The following is a 15719-nucleotide window of genomic DNA, read 5'->3' as shown; positions in this document are numbered from 1 at the left end:
ATGCCAAAATATTTTTCAAAACTGCTAAAGAGATAGGTTTGGAAGTTAACAAAGAGAAAACTAAATATATGCTTTCAGGCCGAAACCAAGTGTTAGGTAATAATCAAAATCTAATTATTGATAACAACTCGTTTGAACCAGTTTCCAAACTCAAATACTTAGGAGTAATAATAACAATTGAAAATTATATTAAAGAGGAAATAAAAAGTAGGCTTAATTCAGGAAATGCATGTTACTTCTCTCTTCATAAACTTTTGTCTTCTCGTTTAATATCTAAGAAACTAAAAGTTAAAATATACAAAACAGTAATTTTGCCTGTAGTATTATATGGATGTGAAACTTGGTCCCTTACATTGAAAGAGGAACATAAATTGAGAGTATTTGAAAATAAGATCCTTAGGAAAATCTTTGGACCTAAACGGGATGAGGAGACAGGTGAGTGGAGAAGGTTACATAATTTAGAACTACATAATTTGTATTCATGTCCAGATATTATTAGAATAATTAAATCAAGAAGACTTAGGTGGGCAGGCCATGTGGCATGAATGGGAGAGGAAAGAGGAGTTTACAGGATTCTTGTTGGGAAACCTGATGGTAAGAGACCTGTAGGAAGGCCAAGACGAAGATGGAGGGACAACGTTGAGATGGACCTAAGGGAAATCGGTAGGGATGGGAAAGAGTATATAGAACTTGCTCAAGATAGGGAAAGATGGAAGGCCTGTGTTGCTGCAGCCATGAACCTTCGGGTTTAAGAAGGCTACGGAGTTAGTTAGTTAGTTAGCATCAAGTGCCAACTTATTCATCGCTGTTGTGTGCACACCAACTTGCTAGTAATGCCACATTCGAACATTAGTTTTGATTCACCTTCAAAGAGGCACTGCTTGTAATATGCTATTATAAGTTTACCTTTTGCTTTTTAATTTCTTTCTTATGAATTATTTTGATACCGTACATTTTACCTCTAAGTCCAGCAAATTCTGTTATGATTTCACCTTCTGCCTCATCTTTCATCTTGCCTAGTTTCATCATGTTTTCTGTATTCGATAATGGATTGTTTGTATTATAATTGCTGAAGTCAAAATGCTCCTCCATAGTTTTGAGATCATCATATAAATTAGCTGTTGTTTCTATCACATAAATAAACCAGTCTGTATCTATATATGCAATCTCAATGTTATTTTTATATTATGGTTTTAATGTTATCATGAAAAAATTATACATCGCGAGCTTCGATAATTCAAGAAAAGTAACACCTACAGCAATATACAGGTGTATCACATCTTACAAATGTATTGCCTCTTTCGATCAGAGCTAGATTTTCAGTGATGCAAGTGAAACCATTATAAGTGGGGTCAGGAATAAGTTTCAGAAGCCTCCTTTGATAAGACAGCAAACTGCATCTTATTCTGTTTCACTTATTTTCCAATGTTTTATCATATACTGAATTACTCATTAATTTATAAAAAAAATCTTATCTACTTTTGAATTTGCTTGTATGTGACATTTTGTGTTTTTCATAATCATAGAGGATAACCATTTGCTTTGCCTGAATTTTAATCCTTTGTGTATTTTTGTTAGTATTAAACCTTGCTTCAGATAATATTGAAGAAGACGATAATGCACAATATTTTTTTTTATTATTTTCGAAAGTAAGCATCAATTATGTTTCGTCAGTACCGGGAACATTTTGGGAGATGGGTTCTAGGGAAAAACCGTGATGCTCGTCAAGAAGGTATTTTGGATACTCCAGGTCGACTTCTAGAAAACAAAACCACTTATGATCATAGGGCCAATCCAAGATAAAATATTTAAAATTGTCAAATTCTTCCGAAGTCATCCATTCATAATTGTGGATAGGGAGTGGTTGTGTCATGACGTAACCATTCAGATTATTCAGATCGATGTTATATATATATATATATACATACATATATATATATATATATATATATATATATATATATATTTGGCAGATTTTAAATAATCGTAATTAGATACAAAACAATTGTTCGCTTTTACATATCGAAGACGACATTGAGCAATTACACCTCGCTTACTATTTTCGATAAAGATAAACTGTTCGATTTCAGTCACAAGTCCACTTTGATCTTTAGTAAATTTCAACATAGCTTGACAAGATAAAGTAGGTGTTTTGTACATGTATGGAGGACATAATTGATGCATGTTAATGCAACGATTTGGAAAAGCTTTAAAAATATCTGCTAGGAAGGTTGTATCCAAAATTAAATATATATTGTAATAATCACCAGATGGATTTACAATGCAATGCATTCCAAATCTTGTTAGCATATTCGTAATCGTCTTCACTACATTCGGTGTCTTGAAGATGATTGTAGAATTGATATCGCGATGGTAAATGAGTCTCCTCAAATTTAGTAAATCTATCCATATATTTGTAAGGTTAGATGCCTTTTCGCGTTAGCAATGGCAAATGATTGTTGCCGAAATGTTGTCTTGTGTACATTTGATTCACTAAATAAGCCAAGCTGCTTGACAGAAATTGGCCAGGGTCCAGGAACTTGAGAGTGACATATGTTTTCATATATCTAATTTTACATTATTTTCTATGGAAATATATTTTTCTTTGCTGGTACGTGGTATGATGTTTATTCTCTTTTTATCGTATCCAAGTTCTTTGAGGAAAAGATATTCATCAACATTTTGTAAATTATGAATAAATACTGGATTTTTTAAAAAAAGAATTTCAAGTTACATGCATTGCAATGTGAAGCAAAGAAATCTTCTCTGTAATCATTATAGTGACGACTTTTGTTGCAATTTGAAACAAAACGTTTCTTTCATAGTTCACAATATGTTGCTTATTATGCTTGCATTGCTGTTGCAGTGTGAGTTTCTTCATCGGTTCTTCTCTATGTAATATCGAAGCGAGAACTTTCACCCACTCACAAAGTTCTTTGATAAATTTTATCTGAAGCCACTTCTCCTCGATATTAATATTGCTTTGTACTATTTTGCTCGTAGGTACATACTAATTTTAAAGCAAAACTACAAGCTATGAGTTTAGAAATATGTGTTGAATTAATACGTTCAGTAATACACATACAGCAACATGGTGAAACCACTCCACTCCAATCATTGGTAGACACCCTGTATTGTTAGCTTTGTTTGCTTCAGTGGGAATGATCAAATATTTTTGGTTTTATAGCAATTATAGATTTCGAGAATGGAAGCTCTTGTCATTTACTCTGCGAAGTTAATTAATGGCTTGTTCATTTTAGTTGTCTTCGTTAAGGGGAAGGATTATTCAATTTTTTGGTGTAGAGTGGGGACAAATCTAATTCATCCTACTGTAATTGATGACTTATTATTAATTAGTAGATATCTCGGGGTGACTGCCTAATTTTAAATGCTGACGTGTGGGATTACCTTTTAGATGTCAAAGAGGGACAATTAAATATCTGTCTTAATATTTTATGTACTGTATATACCAGTAAGGGATAAGCACTTAACATTTTAATGTCAAGTGACATGATCCTCATTTGTAGTATGACTGAGCTAATATCACTTTCAAACGGTACCCTTAAAAATTCCCATTGATAGAGACGTTTGGAAATTGTAATGGTTTAAACTCGTTTAAAACATTAATTATTGTTAACATGCAATATTCTACTCCAATTATATGCATTAAATTTACTAAAAGTTTTGCTTTCAAGTATTCAAGAATTACATCAGAATATTAAATTACATGTTACGTCATCAGGAAATCCACATTTTCACCCTTGCATAGTAGTTAGCACAGCACAATATGGCATCACGGTTGCCAGGTTTGAATCCCGGTCTGGGCATAAGTATTCATTGTGAGTGTCCCTTCATCAATTGCATAATATCATAACTCATCCTCATTATCGTGATTAGCCTAGTATGGCAAAAAAGTAACGATGAATAACAAATAAACATATCAATTTTGTTCATATAAAATTGGTGCAACTTAAAATAATCTTCTAATTTTGGAATAGTTTCTAATAATTACACTCTGTGAAAGTGCCATGGAGCCATTTTTGCTGACCCAGTGAAAGACAAAAGTGCTAAATGTATTGAGAGTTATGATAATTAAAATTCAAAGGATACTTTCTAATATTAAAGCACCGGCATTGATATTTGCTCAGTCCAACTGTTTATACAAATTGCAGAATTGAGGAGAAATTATCTAACAACTTGTGGATTTGTGTTCTGGAAAAGGGGTGCATGTCTTTTGTGTATATGTATAACAGTTGGGCTGAAAAGTTCGTAGGCTGACTCATAGATGGCGTTACTAGAATTAAATCCATGTGATTTTTACTTAGTACTAACCTTCAAAAGATACGTGTATAAATTTCACAGCTGCCGGATAATTAGTTCGTGAGATATAGCATTGTGAGTGAAGCAGCTTTTGTTATTGTGAAAAAATGGATAAAAAAGAATTTTGTGTGTTAATAAAGCATTGCTTTTTGGCGAAACAAAAATACTGTTGAAGCCAAGGCATGGCTTGATAAACATTATTCGGACTCTGCACCAGGAAAATCAACCGTTGAGAAGTGGTTTGCTAAATTTAAACGAGGCGAAATGAGGATCGAAGACGATGCACGCAGTGGACGCCCCAAAGAGGCTGTTACCGACGAAAACATAAAAAAAGTCCACAAAATAATTTTAAATGATCGTAAAGTGAAGTTGATCGAGATAGCTGAGACTAAAAATATCAAAGGAACGTGTTGGACATATTGTGCATGAATATTTCAACATGCGAAAGCTGTGTGCAAAATGAGTGCCACGCGTGCTCACAATCGATCAAAAGCAACAACGTTTTGATGATTCGGAGCAATGTTTAGCGATATTCAACCGTAATAAAATTGCTTCCCCATCCACCATATTCTCCAGATCTGGCCCCCAGTGACTTCTTCCTGTTTGCAGACCTTAAAAGAATGCTCGCTGGAAAGAAATTTAGCACTGATGAAGAGGTATTCGCCGAAACTGAGGCCTATTTTGAGGCTAAAGAGAAATCGTACTATAAAAATGGCATCGAAAAATTGTATGACCGCTATAATCTTTGTATCGCCCTCGAAGGCAACTATATTGAATAATAAAATCGAATTTTGTCAAAAAAATATTTTTTACTATGTTAGCCTACGAACTTTTCAGCCCAACTGTTATATATATTGTGCTTCTTTAATTCTTAATCTGTTTCATTCCTGTTGTCAATTTTTGTGCTTTAGAGGTAGAGAAATAACATTAAATATCAAAATTAGAAATAGAAATGGTAAATTATTATTCACCTTAAAATATTTCTTTCCATACAGAAAATAAGTCGTGTATACTGCAAGACTGCACAGGATGTTACCCTTTGGAAATGTTTGAGTGTCGTGAGTCAAACAACTGATCTGGATTCCTTGCCTCGTTCTCATGTCAACATATGTGAAATGAAAAACCAGTTTCTGGTTGATGTGTGTTATAAGTGTGAGGAGAGTGAAAGGGATGAATATCGTAGACAACTGGAAGAGGTAAGATATTAAGACTCTCTTTATGCTTTTTGAAGATATTGTATGTCTTATGCAATTGCATAGCTCACTGTTCACAGGGTATGGATCCGCCACCATATTTGTACCACCACCTGGAAGCAGTGGAGCTAGTGTCAAATGTATTGTCCTTAAATGCCACGCTGGTACAAAACCGACCAATAGGTGTTTTCGCTAATGTCGGGCTGGTACATTTCTGGACAAAGCAACATCGCCATATGACTTTGTGACTCAGAAGAAGTTTGGAGATAGACACATATTTAGGTTTTTACATGAGCCTTGAAGTATGCCATTACTAATTAGTGAACTATAATTTGATTCTGGGTATATTTGAGGGAGGGGGTATACTCCAAGATAAAATGCAAAAGGGAAACCCCATTTTACATTTTCCAGTGACTCGCAAATGGAAAATATAAAACGCAGGAAAAAAATAAAAAGGAGGGGTGAAACTCAATTGCAAGTAAGAAGCGACTAAATTATTGACTTTTAGGTGCATTGTGCATTAAATGTAATTTAACAATAGAGGAAAGCAAATAATATAGTGTAAATCAGTGGCGAATAACGTGGCCCTGTTTCATGGGTAAGGGCAGCGAATGGCTGATTCAAACTGTTGTCTGTTGGGTTCAAATGAGATCTCCGTTTACTCTGCAAACTCGCATTTTTGCTAGTGTTACAAGTCTCTGTTAAGGGGCAATGATTACTTCAGATCAGCGATAATCTTAATATATTGTAATCGAACTGTTCTGGATTCATTTCACAGTGGATATATTTTTAAAATTAAAAATAATGCAGATTTGAAGAAAGATTCAGATCTCACTTCAAACTGCATAGGTATCCAGTGCCAATTAGCCCCGAAACATCAACTGAATTCAAAACGAGCTTTGTCAAACTTATTTATGTTCACGTTATTCGACGCTTTATAGTTGGATTTGCATAAAAGAGCTACATTTCACCATTAATAGAGATAAAGATGACTTTCAAGGAGCTAGATTAACGAAGGCTGCATAAAAAGTCTCCTAGGGTAATTTTATTTGTCAAAAGGGTGATGGTATTACCGTTAACTTTAAAGTGATGACAATCTATTCTTAGTTTTCACCATCTAAGTCTGGAGGCATTACCCATCTCAATAATCCACTGATGCTCATATGAAATTGAATATAAGGGATTCCCTGATAACAATATTATGTAAATTTCACGTCAACACGGCACTATATAAAAGTAGTTTGGGAGGTAAGAGGGGTTAGGTGATGCAGCCAATATTACAATATCACGTCACATGTAAAATGTACATGCATGGCAAAAGTTGATCTTTGTGGTCCGGAGCCAGTGGTGACATCATAATGAGCCAGGGGTACGGGTGTCACTGTTCACAGCCAAACAAGTTCACGAAAGAGCCATATCTGGCTCGAAAAGAGTGAAGTCTGCAATAGTGATTGGCAGCTGCCCTAGTGAGAAAGACTGTAGGTAAATTGTCCCTCTCCCCCTTAAACGTTACAACATATTAGCGCCAAGAAGAAAGAACAACTTATTTCTGGTATGTACTGAACTTACGTGAACAAGCCTGTAAACTTGTTGCCCTATTTTGCTATTATCATAATATTAAGGAATTTTTAATAGTCGATTGTGTTTGTCACTTTTGCCCCTGCAGTGTCTAATTTTTGTGCTGCCTCCTTGAACTTTCGACCCCTAGAATATAGACTAGGATAGCCTAGTGGCAAATCCTCCTTGAAGAATTCCCATGCCCATTCTTGGATTTGAACCTGGACCCTTGGCATTGAAGCATGCTGTGCTAACCACTCTGCCACGTAGGCCGGCATATCCCAAATTGTTAAAGCGAGGTGTGAAATTACTGCTTTAAAGTAATTCAACATTTTCAGTACAGTGCTTCAACCTACGTTAAAGGAAACAGGAATGAAAATGACAGAGCCTTGGATTTGACAGTTAATCTGTACTGGATGTAATTATTTCAACAAGAATCCAAGCCACCAATAAATACGAAAGTAAATTGATTACAGAAAACTTGGCCAAGTAAATAAAAACACATGAACTGCAGTTGGCCAAAGGTTTACGACCCACTTCATTTCATTATCGCCTAGTTCATGTAGACCTACACAGCAAAATAACTTTACTTTTTCTTCATATCTTTTCCTCTTTATTGCACAATGAAAAATTACCGCTATTTGCAGATGACACAACATCGTCATTAATTGCATACAATGTTATGTAGATTTTACACAATAATGACAACAAACGTACAGTTTGTGCAGATGCAATGAATGCTACGTGGTGGGTATACTTTTTAAGATCACAAACAAAGTTGACCGGGAACATATATGACCTCATATGAGACACACCTATAAGCAGATATCAGAAAGTTGCACTTTGTAGCCAAGCAGACAAAATACTGTCACTGACAAACAGTCTCCTGATAAAATCAAACAACACCACAAACTGAAGAGCAAAGCACTGGAAAGACCCACACAAAGTCAGACACCAATGAAACTTGCACTGTATTTTACCTGATACACTGGAATGCCAGAGGTCTCCTTTAAAAAATGTCACAGTTCTAACAGTGGCTGCTATCCAGACAGCCAGCCATAGCACTTATATCAGAAATGCACCTAAAGCTCACCATCACGTCACACTTCCCAGACTACCAAGTCCACAGGGAAGACAGAACACAAAACATAGCCTGGGGAGGAGTAGCACTGTAAATAAAAAATAATATCGTGGACTGGACTCGCATATTCCGACGCCACCACTAAGAGACAGCTGGTCACAGTTAAGACACAAATGGCCACACGCAAAAATAATATTCGTTTCCGCCTGCCTTACCCCACGAAATGTAAACACACTGAACCCAGAGGACATTTAAAAACTCCTCCAATTAGAGCATTCAGTCCTAATAGGGGAGAGATCTTAATGCCAAGAATTCGGTCTGGCACCAGCAGCAAAATATTATTCAAATTTATCCCAAATAAGTCTATACTGGTGTACGCAGTGACCACACCCACGTATTATTCGGACGACCCAAATCAGTTAGTAGGCATTCTTGACATCATCATTCTGTTTTAGAAGCCTGAGAAAGAGATACAACTACAAAAGAACGAACTGGGAAGCACTGCCCAGGCCGGCGAACCCACATCTCATTTGAAGATTAGGACAACACTCTCTAAATGGATGAATACTTCGTAAACACTAACCGCGAACTCAAGGAACCGACATGGCACGCTAATGTGCCTGAGCTATTAAATTTTATTAAATATTTACCAAATATCAAGGCTTCTGGACCAGACGGGATTCAAAATATAGTGTTCAAACACAACCCAATTAATGCAGTCCTAGCGAAAAAGATCCTATTCAACATTCAATTCATGAATGGTTCTCCAATGCTTCCTGAGAAACTAGTGAATGTCCAAAATAATTTACCTTCACAAATAGGCCAATAAATCTACTCATTGATCTAGGGAAAAGTATGCGAGAGAGTGCTCATGTTGAGACTAATTCGTGGTTCGTGAAAAAACCTCCTCCTCCAAAACAATTCGGCTTCCGGTAGAAGCACTCAATAGTACACCAATTGATACATGTGGTCGAACACATCACTAAGTACTTTAACCAAAAAATTACACGGTGATGGTCCTAAATACTTAAGGGTAACAGTGAACAACAGGCTCTCATTCAAGAGTCCCACTGCTAATGTACTTGACAGAGCAAGACTAAGATTTCCACAAACCAAGTATTCAATATACGCTGCGAGCCTACTGGCTCTCATTTACAAATTATTTATCTACATACTCATGATAATGATAACATTTATGCACGGTTCACTGACATGGGTTAGCGGCAACAAGACAAACAACCAACTGATTCAAAAATATCGGAACTGGTATAACGCATAGGCCTACATCCCGCTGTACGGAACTATTAAAGTTTTGTATGCTTGACTCAATACTGTCACTGATGGACTATTGCAGTTTTAAATCAGATCAGTTTATCGTTTTGACGTAGATCTCCATAGGAGCGCTTTTGGGGGTCTCTGAAGTTAAAGACATAAAACTAACAGACAAAAGCAAATATCGTAGGAAGTGCACTTCCACAACAAGACATCTATGTGCTATCTGTCCAGAAACTAAATGCTCGGTGGCTGTGGTCAAATCTGGAACTAAAGATGGTATGAGAAATTATTTGCAACATGTAACAATGCCCCTTCACATTTACAATACGTGATTTTTGTCACAGTAATGTAGACGTGAGAGAATAAGTTGCAACAGAAGTCTAGTTCTGAGTTGCAGACTTTGTGTTATGAGTTCATTGTTTTTAAATAAAATAGAAGAACAATGACAACCCATATACCCAGTGCCATAGCAACATATCGCGAGGTCCTGGGAGAGATAAGAATACGAGCCCCCAACCTGCTTTTAAATTTGAAATCTCAAAGTGACTCGATACAAAATCTTCAGAGATACGTCAGCAAATTATCATATTTATATAATAAATTATTGAAGAAAATTATATTTAATAATTTTACTCACTCTAATAATGTCTTTCTTTGTTTTCCGGGAGCTGAGATATGAAGCTGTAGGAAGGAAGGAAGAACTGTTTATATTCTTGAGTTGCAAACGACCCAAGCATTTATATGCCTCGCACTTGCTTCATGGCAGTTGGAGGTGCTTTATTGTTAACATATTAAAATCGTGAGTGCAAGGTCAAGAGATAGAAGAAAAGGCAAGACAAATTGCTTTTTATTCGAGAAATGAATAAATGGGTAAATATGTCCACGCAAGATATCGTGAATTCTTACGAAAATGTTACACATGAGAAATATGACAATAATTGTTAATTTTTTCGGGTCCCTTTAGGCTTCGAGCCTATGTTACGCCCTTGATTTGACGTATTATAACGTTTAACTAGAATTTAAAGTGAGATAAAAACAGAATGTTTTATTTTTATTGCCTACAAAAATTAGCCTGTTCCATCTTCTTTCCCTTCACTTCTATTTAATAAATTTTTTGTATCAACCCCATGAGACGCGAGGCCCCGGCCGGTAGCCCACTTTGCCCACCCCTTGATACAACACTACATATACCTCCATCACAAATTCTTGGGCACCCCGCTGCAATACAACCAAGGGTGGCGTCATACTGCTGGGAGAACCTTCACGCTCACTGCGTGAATTGTGGGCTCAGACAGAGATCTTTTTTCTGGCCCACATCGCCTTTGCAGTCTCCGGCTAAAGTTGCTATCAGTGTTGATATTATTCCTCCTCTGTAAAATTAAAATATTCGAAGCATTTGGAATTAACAAAGTCACTAACACTTGGGAAGGACATAAGACACATTTCCATTCTCGCCTGTTTCGCACTTGTCACTTGTCTTCGGCACTAGCACTTTATATCACACTTCCTTGTTGTGGTCTCTTTGTTGATCAACAGGGTTTTGTTTACAGTAGGATGTATTGTTTTCGGGCGAACCAGTATAAGATCCACATGACCGCGGGGTGAGGATTATGGAGTAAGGTAGCTATGGAAATAGGAAATGTTGTTTCTGTTCGTACAAGACACTGATAAAGGGTAGTTCTGTGTCTTTCGCTTAACGGACATTGAAATAATATATGATTGATCGTTTGTATGGCCTCACTGCAACTGCAGGAAGGGGTAGAAGATAAGTGAAGTCGAGCAAGGTGTTGGTTGTTTCGCATGTGACCTGTGTGAAGTCTTGTTGTGAGTGAAATCGCTGCACGAGGCAATTGTAGAGAACGGACACAAGGCTGGTGGTTGCCGACCTGTGCAACCCATTATGGGACAAAAGTTGAATGCACCATTCATCCCAACTTGTTTGAATTTTTTTCCATACTCGTGGTAGAAGGTCCTTGTATGGCAAGCGCAGTGGGAGAACATGTACCTCCATTCTGGCTCCTTTATTGAATGCGTCAGTATGATCTTGATATACATTGAGGTCGCTGTGGCCTTTGACGTACGTAAAAGTCACGATTTGGCCCTGTTGACGTAGCTTATAAACGACCTGAAGAATTAAGAAGATGAAAACATTCATGCGAAAAGCCGCAGCCCCAGTTCGAGCCAATGTCTGTAGGACGCTTAAAGCGTCTGTGAGAACGAGTGTAAGAGGTATACCCTGGTGTTGAACAAAGGTCAGTGCTCGGAAGATAGCTTAACTCTCCGTAGAAAAAATTGACATATCGGGTGGTAACTTATACTGATGAGCTTTGGTTTGTCCTGGGACATAAAACGCGCATAACACTTCTTCGCCGTGCTTGGAGCCATCAGCATAAATAAATGTTGCCTTAGGCCATTTTTCCCTATAATTATGATGTTGTCCTCTATCTTCGTACTAAATATCCAATGGAGTGACTAAGGGAAATTGTATCTGATAGATTAGTGATTGGGTATACGTAAATGATTGATTATATGCATCCTGATCGATGTTATAACAGTGGAGAAAGTAATATGTGGGGTCTGATGGAGTTAGACCCAGCATGTATTCCCATTCTCGTTGCAATGCAAATTCTTTATTAAAGGGGTGCGCATGATTTTCCCAAGTTTTTAATAAATATTGGGTTGTTAACTTTTGTCTACGATGGGTTAGTGAGGTTTTGTTACTTTCTAAGTAGACACTTATGTTTGGACTGGAGTTCATGAGTCCAAGTTAGATACGTAAAGTCTGTCTTTGTAAGACATCAAGTTTTTGGAGGTATCGGGAATAGGCACTACCATATGCTGCTGCAGCATAATCAAAAAGGGACCGGAAACAATTTTTGTAAAATAAGAGCATTACGTAGGGGTGGCTCCCGCAGCATGTGGTCGCAATGCAGCGTAGAATATTATTTAATTGTTATCCTTTATTTTCAATATATTTAATATGTGCGATCCAATTTAATTTTCTATCAAACCTGACTCCCAAATAAATACCTGTGTCAACTACTGGAATATTAGCTATCTGGGTAATTGTGTTCGGATATCTATGTTGAGTGCGTAAATTGAATATTATGATTTTGGATTTTGGACGAGAGAATGTCAAACCCATGTTACGTAATAATTTGTGAGTTGCGTTGTGGCCAGTAAGCCCTGTGTTGCATCTTGTGTCGTCAAATAGTAGCAAAAGTCGTCTGCAAATTGAAGGATTTTAAATTGAGCATGAGGTACAGTATGAAATTGTTGAATATAAATATTGAAAAGCAGGGGACTGAGGGGGAAATCCTGAGGTATCCCGTGTCGTTGTTTGTGCGGTCCGTCCATTCTATCCTCAAACCAATACACAAGATTGCGTTCGTGATATAAATGCCATAAGATAGATGCAAGGTTTGGGAAAATTTGGAGTTGGGTCTAAATGTTTACAGAGCAGGGTGATGGGGACTGAGTCATATGCTTTATCTATATCCATAAATAGACCAAAACAGTAATCTCTCGTTACTTTACTATTTTGTACAGCTACTGTGAGGGTATTAATAGCATCCTGATTGCCCAGGCCTAGCCGAAATCCCATTTTGGTGGGGGGGGGAAATAATTCCGTTTTTCCAGGTTCCAAGTTATCCTTTGATGGAGCGTTTTCTCGAATAATTTCTCAATGACAGGTATCAACACAATAGGACGATACGATTTGGCTTTGTTCTTCGGTTTGTTGGGTTTTAGTATTGGTATGACAATGTGATTTCTCCACTCAACAGGGACCTGTTCGCCTCGATATATATCATAAAAAAGCGAACAATAATTTCGAGTCCTGAATTGGGTAGGTGCCGAATGATGTCATAAGTGATACCATCATATCCATGGGACGTATTTTTCACCGATTGTAATATAGAGTGGAGTTCGGAGACAGTTACTTCCTGAAAATCTGTTGTAAAGGCAGTGTCCTTGTTGGCCCGAAAATTGTTTCTAGGTGCCATGAAAGGCGGGGTGCTAATATTCATAAACTCTGCTTCCCATTCATGCGTTAAGAATCTGTGATGAACGATTTTTTGTTTACGAAAGTTATTGAAGTTCCTCCAGATCGTATGATGGATTCGGTGTGATCTACGAATTGACAAAATTGTTTCCAAACCTCTCTTTTCGCTTGAATGTATGTTTTTTTTTTTCGCTTTGGCTTGGAGGTGTTTCAGTTCAATCCACGTTTTTTCCACAGGTATTTTTTCTGATATTTAATATTAGCACAATCACTATTTCTCCACCAATTGGCTGGAAAGATATCATGTTTCCAGAACGTTTGTCTTTTCCCGCAAGCATCTAGAGTGGACGTAAGCAATGAGATAAATTGAGAGTAGGATATTGCAGCAACGTGAACTTTCCTGTCCTTGGGACATAGTTGCTCAAAATTTTGTGCAAATTTATCCCATTGAATAGTCACGTTCCTCCATCTTCTTACTGGAACAGTAATATGCGGAGTACGGCTACTTGTGGATGGACGCTGGGAATTGAGTCACTACCCCGTAAATCATGATCTTTATACCAAGTGAAATATGGAAATAAATCCTGGGATGAAATAGTTATATCAATAGATGAAGGAGTATTTCCATTCCTCGGGTAATGAGTAGGTGTATAATCGTTATAAATAATAAAGTCATTCTGAATGATCCAATTATGAATCACTAACCCTAGTCGGTCCATTTTTTTTCCGCCCCATAGGGGTGAACGTCCATTGAAATCTCCCAATATGATATAGGGTGCCGGTAATTCTCTCACTACTTCCTGTAAAACATCGGGTGTGATGCGTTGAGATAACTGGTGAGAAAGTATATATATTGATATTATAGTAATCTGTCGGTTCTGTAATTTCACTCTTACTGCTGTGATTTCAACTTGGAAGTCGTTTGTTAATTTTAGTTTGGAAGGTAGACTTAAATTATTGTGTGGTACATTTTCATGGACATAAATGACAGTACCATTATGCTTAGTGGGGGAACCATAAAGAGTGTAGTGTGACAGCCTATATGTTTCATGTTGGGTACCTTTGATTTCTTGTAAACAAATTACCTGCGGGTGGTAATCCGCAATAATATCGAGTAATTCTAATTTTTGGGCAGAATAACTATTGACATTCCACTGTAAAATATCCATAATATTGACGTGTTCCTGTCTTTTCTTAAAGAAAATTAAGAAATCTCTTACCCAGTAATGATGAACCTGGATAAACCATATTTGTTAATGGAGCTGAGAAAGGTGAGCGTAATATCTGACTAAAGATCACGAAGCTTGCGAAACGTAGAACTGGGCGTGCTCAGCTCCAGTGGTGAAGCGTCCTAAGAGGTCCGGAGGCCGGGCCTACCCTAATATATTTGTCTATTATGGATTATTTTATTACTTATAAATTTCATTAAACAACGCTTAATAAAATAAAATTGAAATTCTAGGTCTTCCGATAATTACCGCAAGTTTGCAACCCTGCCTGGAACCGTATCTGCGCATTCAGCGAGGCCCACCTGAGAGTGCCTCAACTGGTCCCATAACAACCTATGTGATTCATGCGGGAAAACATAATTTCAGGGGGGCGTTCGAGGCCGGCCTCTTTTCTCTCTCTCACCCTCTCTCCCAGACTTCCGAAGAGTGCCGATCGTGTACGAGCACGTGACGAAGTAGGCAGTGGACGCACAGAGCTTGTTGAAGCAGTGTTTCCATGGAAGATTCAGAGCTGTGCCGGGAGCGGAGCACACCCAGCTGCTAACATGTAGCATTAAAAAGAAATAAACGCTAAGTGACGATCAAGTGATCCATTTCTTTAATGCGAGAAACATTTACAATACTGTTTTTGAAGTAGAAAATAATTTTTACGAGCAGCTTTAATGTAAGAAATGTAAGAGGGCCAGCGCCTCACAGAATGGCCTTTTCATTGGGTGATGCGTGGTTAGAACATCGAGTCCCATCGTCACTGTTTTCTGACCTTCGAGACAGAAGCGCCTTTATTCTCGGATATCTAATCGAGACTAGATTAAAGTAGAATCTGAACCAATGCCTCCGTCTGCTTCTTGATTATAAGGCGAGAGCGTTAATCACTATACATTATCCTTTACAATCACTATCCCGACTTTTTTGAACAGCAGTAGCCAAGATTCAGGCAATATGTTATATTTTATTTTCTAGGGGCTATATTTTAACATACTACTGTTAAAAAAATTCACATCTTCCCCTCACCCCCAATCCCAGCTCCGTCTTGTGCCTACCCTTCCAGAGACTGCACGCTT

At 37.4% G+C, this 15719-nt stretch overlaps 1 protein-coding gene across 1 annotated transcript in view; it reads left to right on the top strand.

Moving 5' to 3' along the window:
• The window catches only part of LOC145996710 (guanylate-binding protein 7-like), a 339895-nt gene that overhangs the window by 305529 nt on the left and 18647 nt on the right, over positions 1 to 15719 (top strand). Inside the window, exon 13 of the mRNA XM_083133231.1 lies at positions 5316 to 5516. Within this exon, the coding sequence (XP_082989357.1) occupies positions 5316 to 5516 (201 nt within the window). The remainder of the gene's footprint in view (positions 1 to 5315; positions 5517 to 15719) is intronic.

Source organism: Lepisma saccharinum, chromosome 13 (assembly GCF_977018435.1).
Source record: "Lepisma saccharinum chromosome 13, izLepSacc3.1, whole genome shotgun sequence".
Lineage (NCBI taxonomy): Eukaryota > Metazoa > Arthropoda > Insecta > Zygentoma > Lepismatidae > Lepisma > Lepisma saccharinum.
Note: the sequence above shows the minus strand (reverse complement) of the source record. Positions and strands in the feature narration are given on the sequence as shown.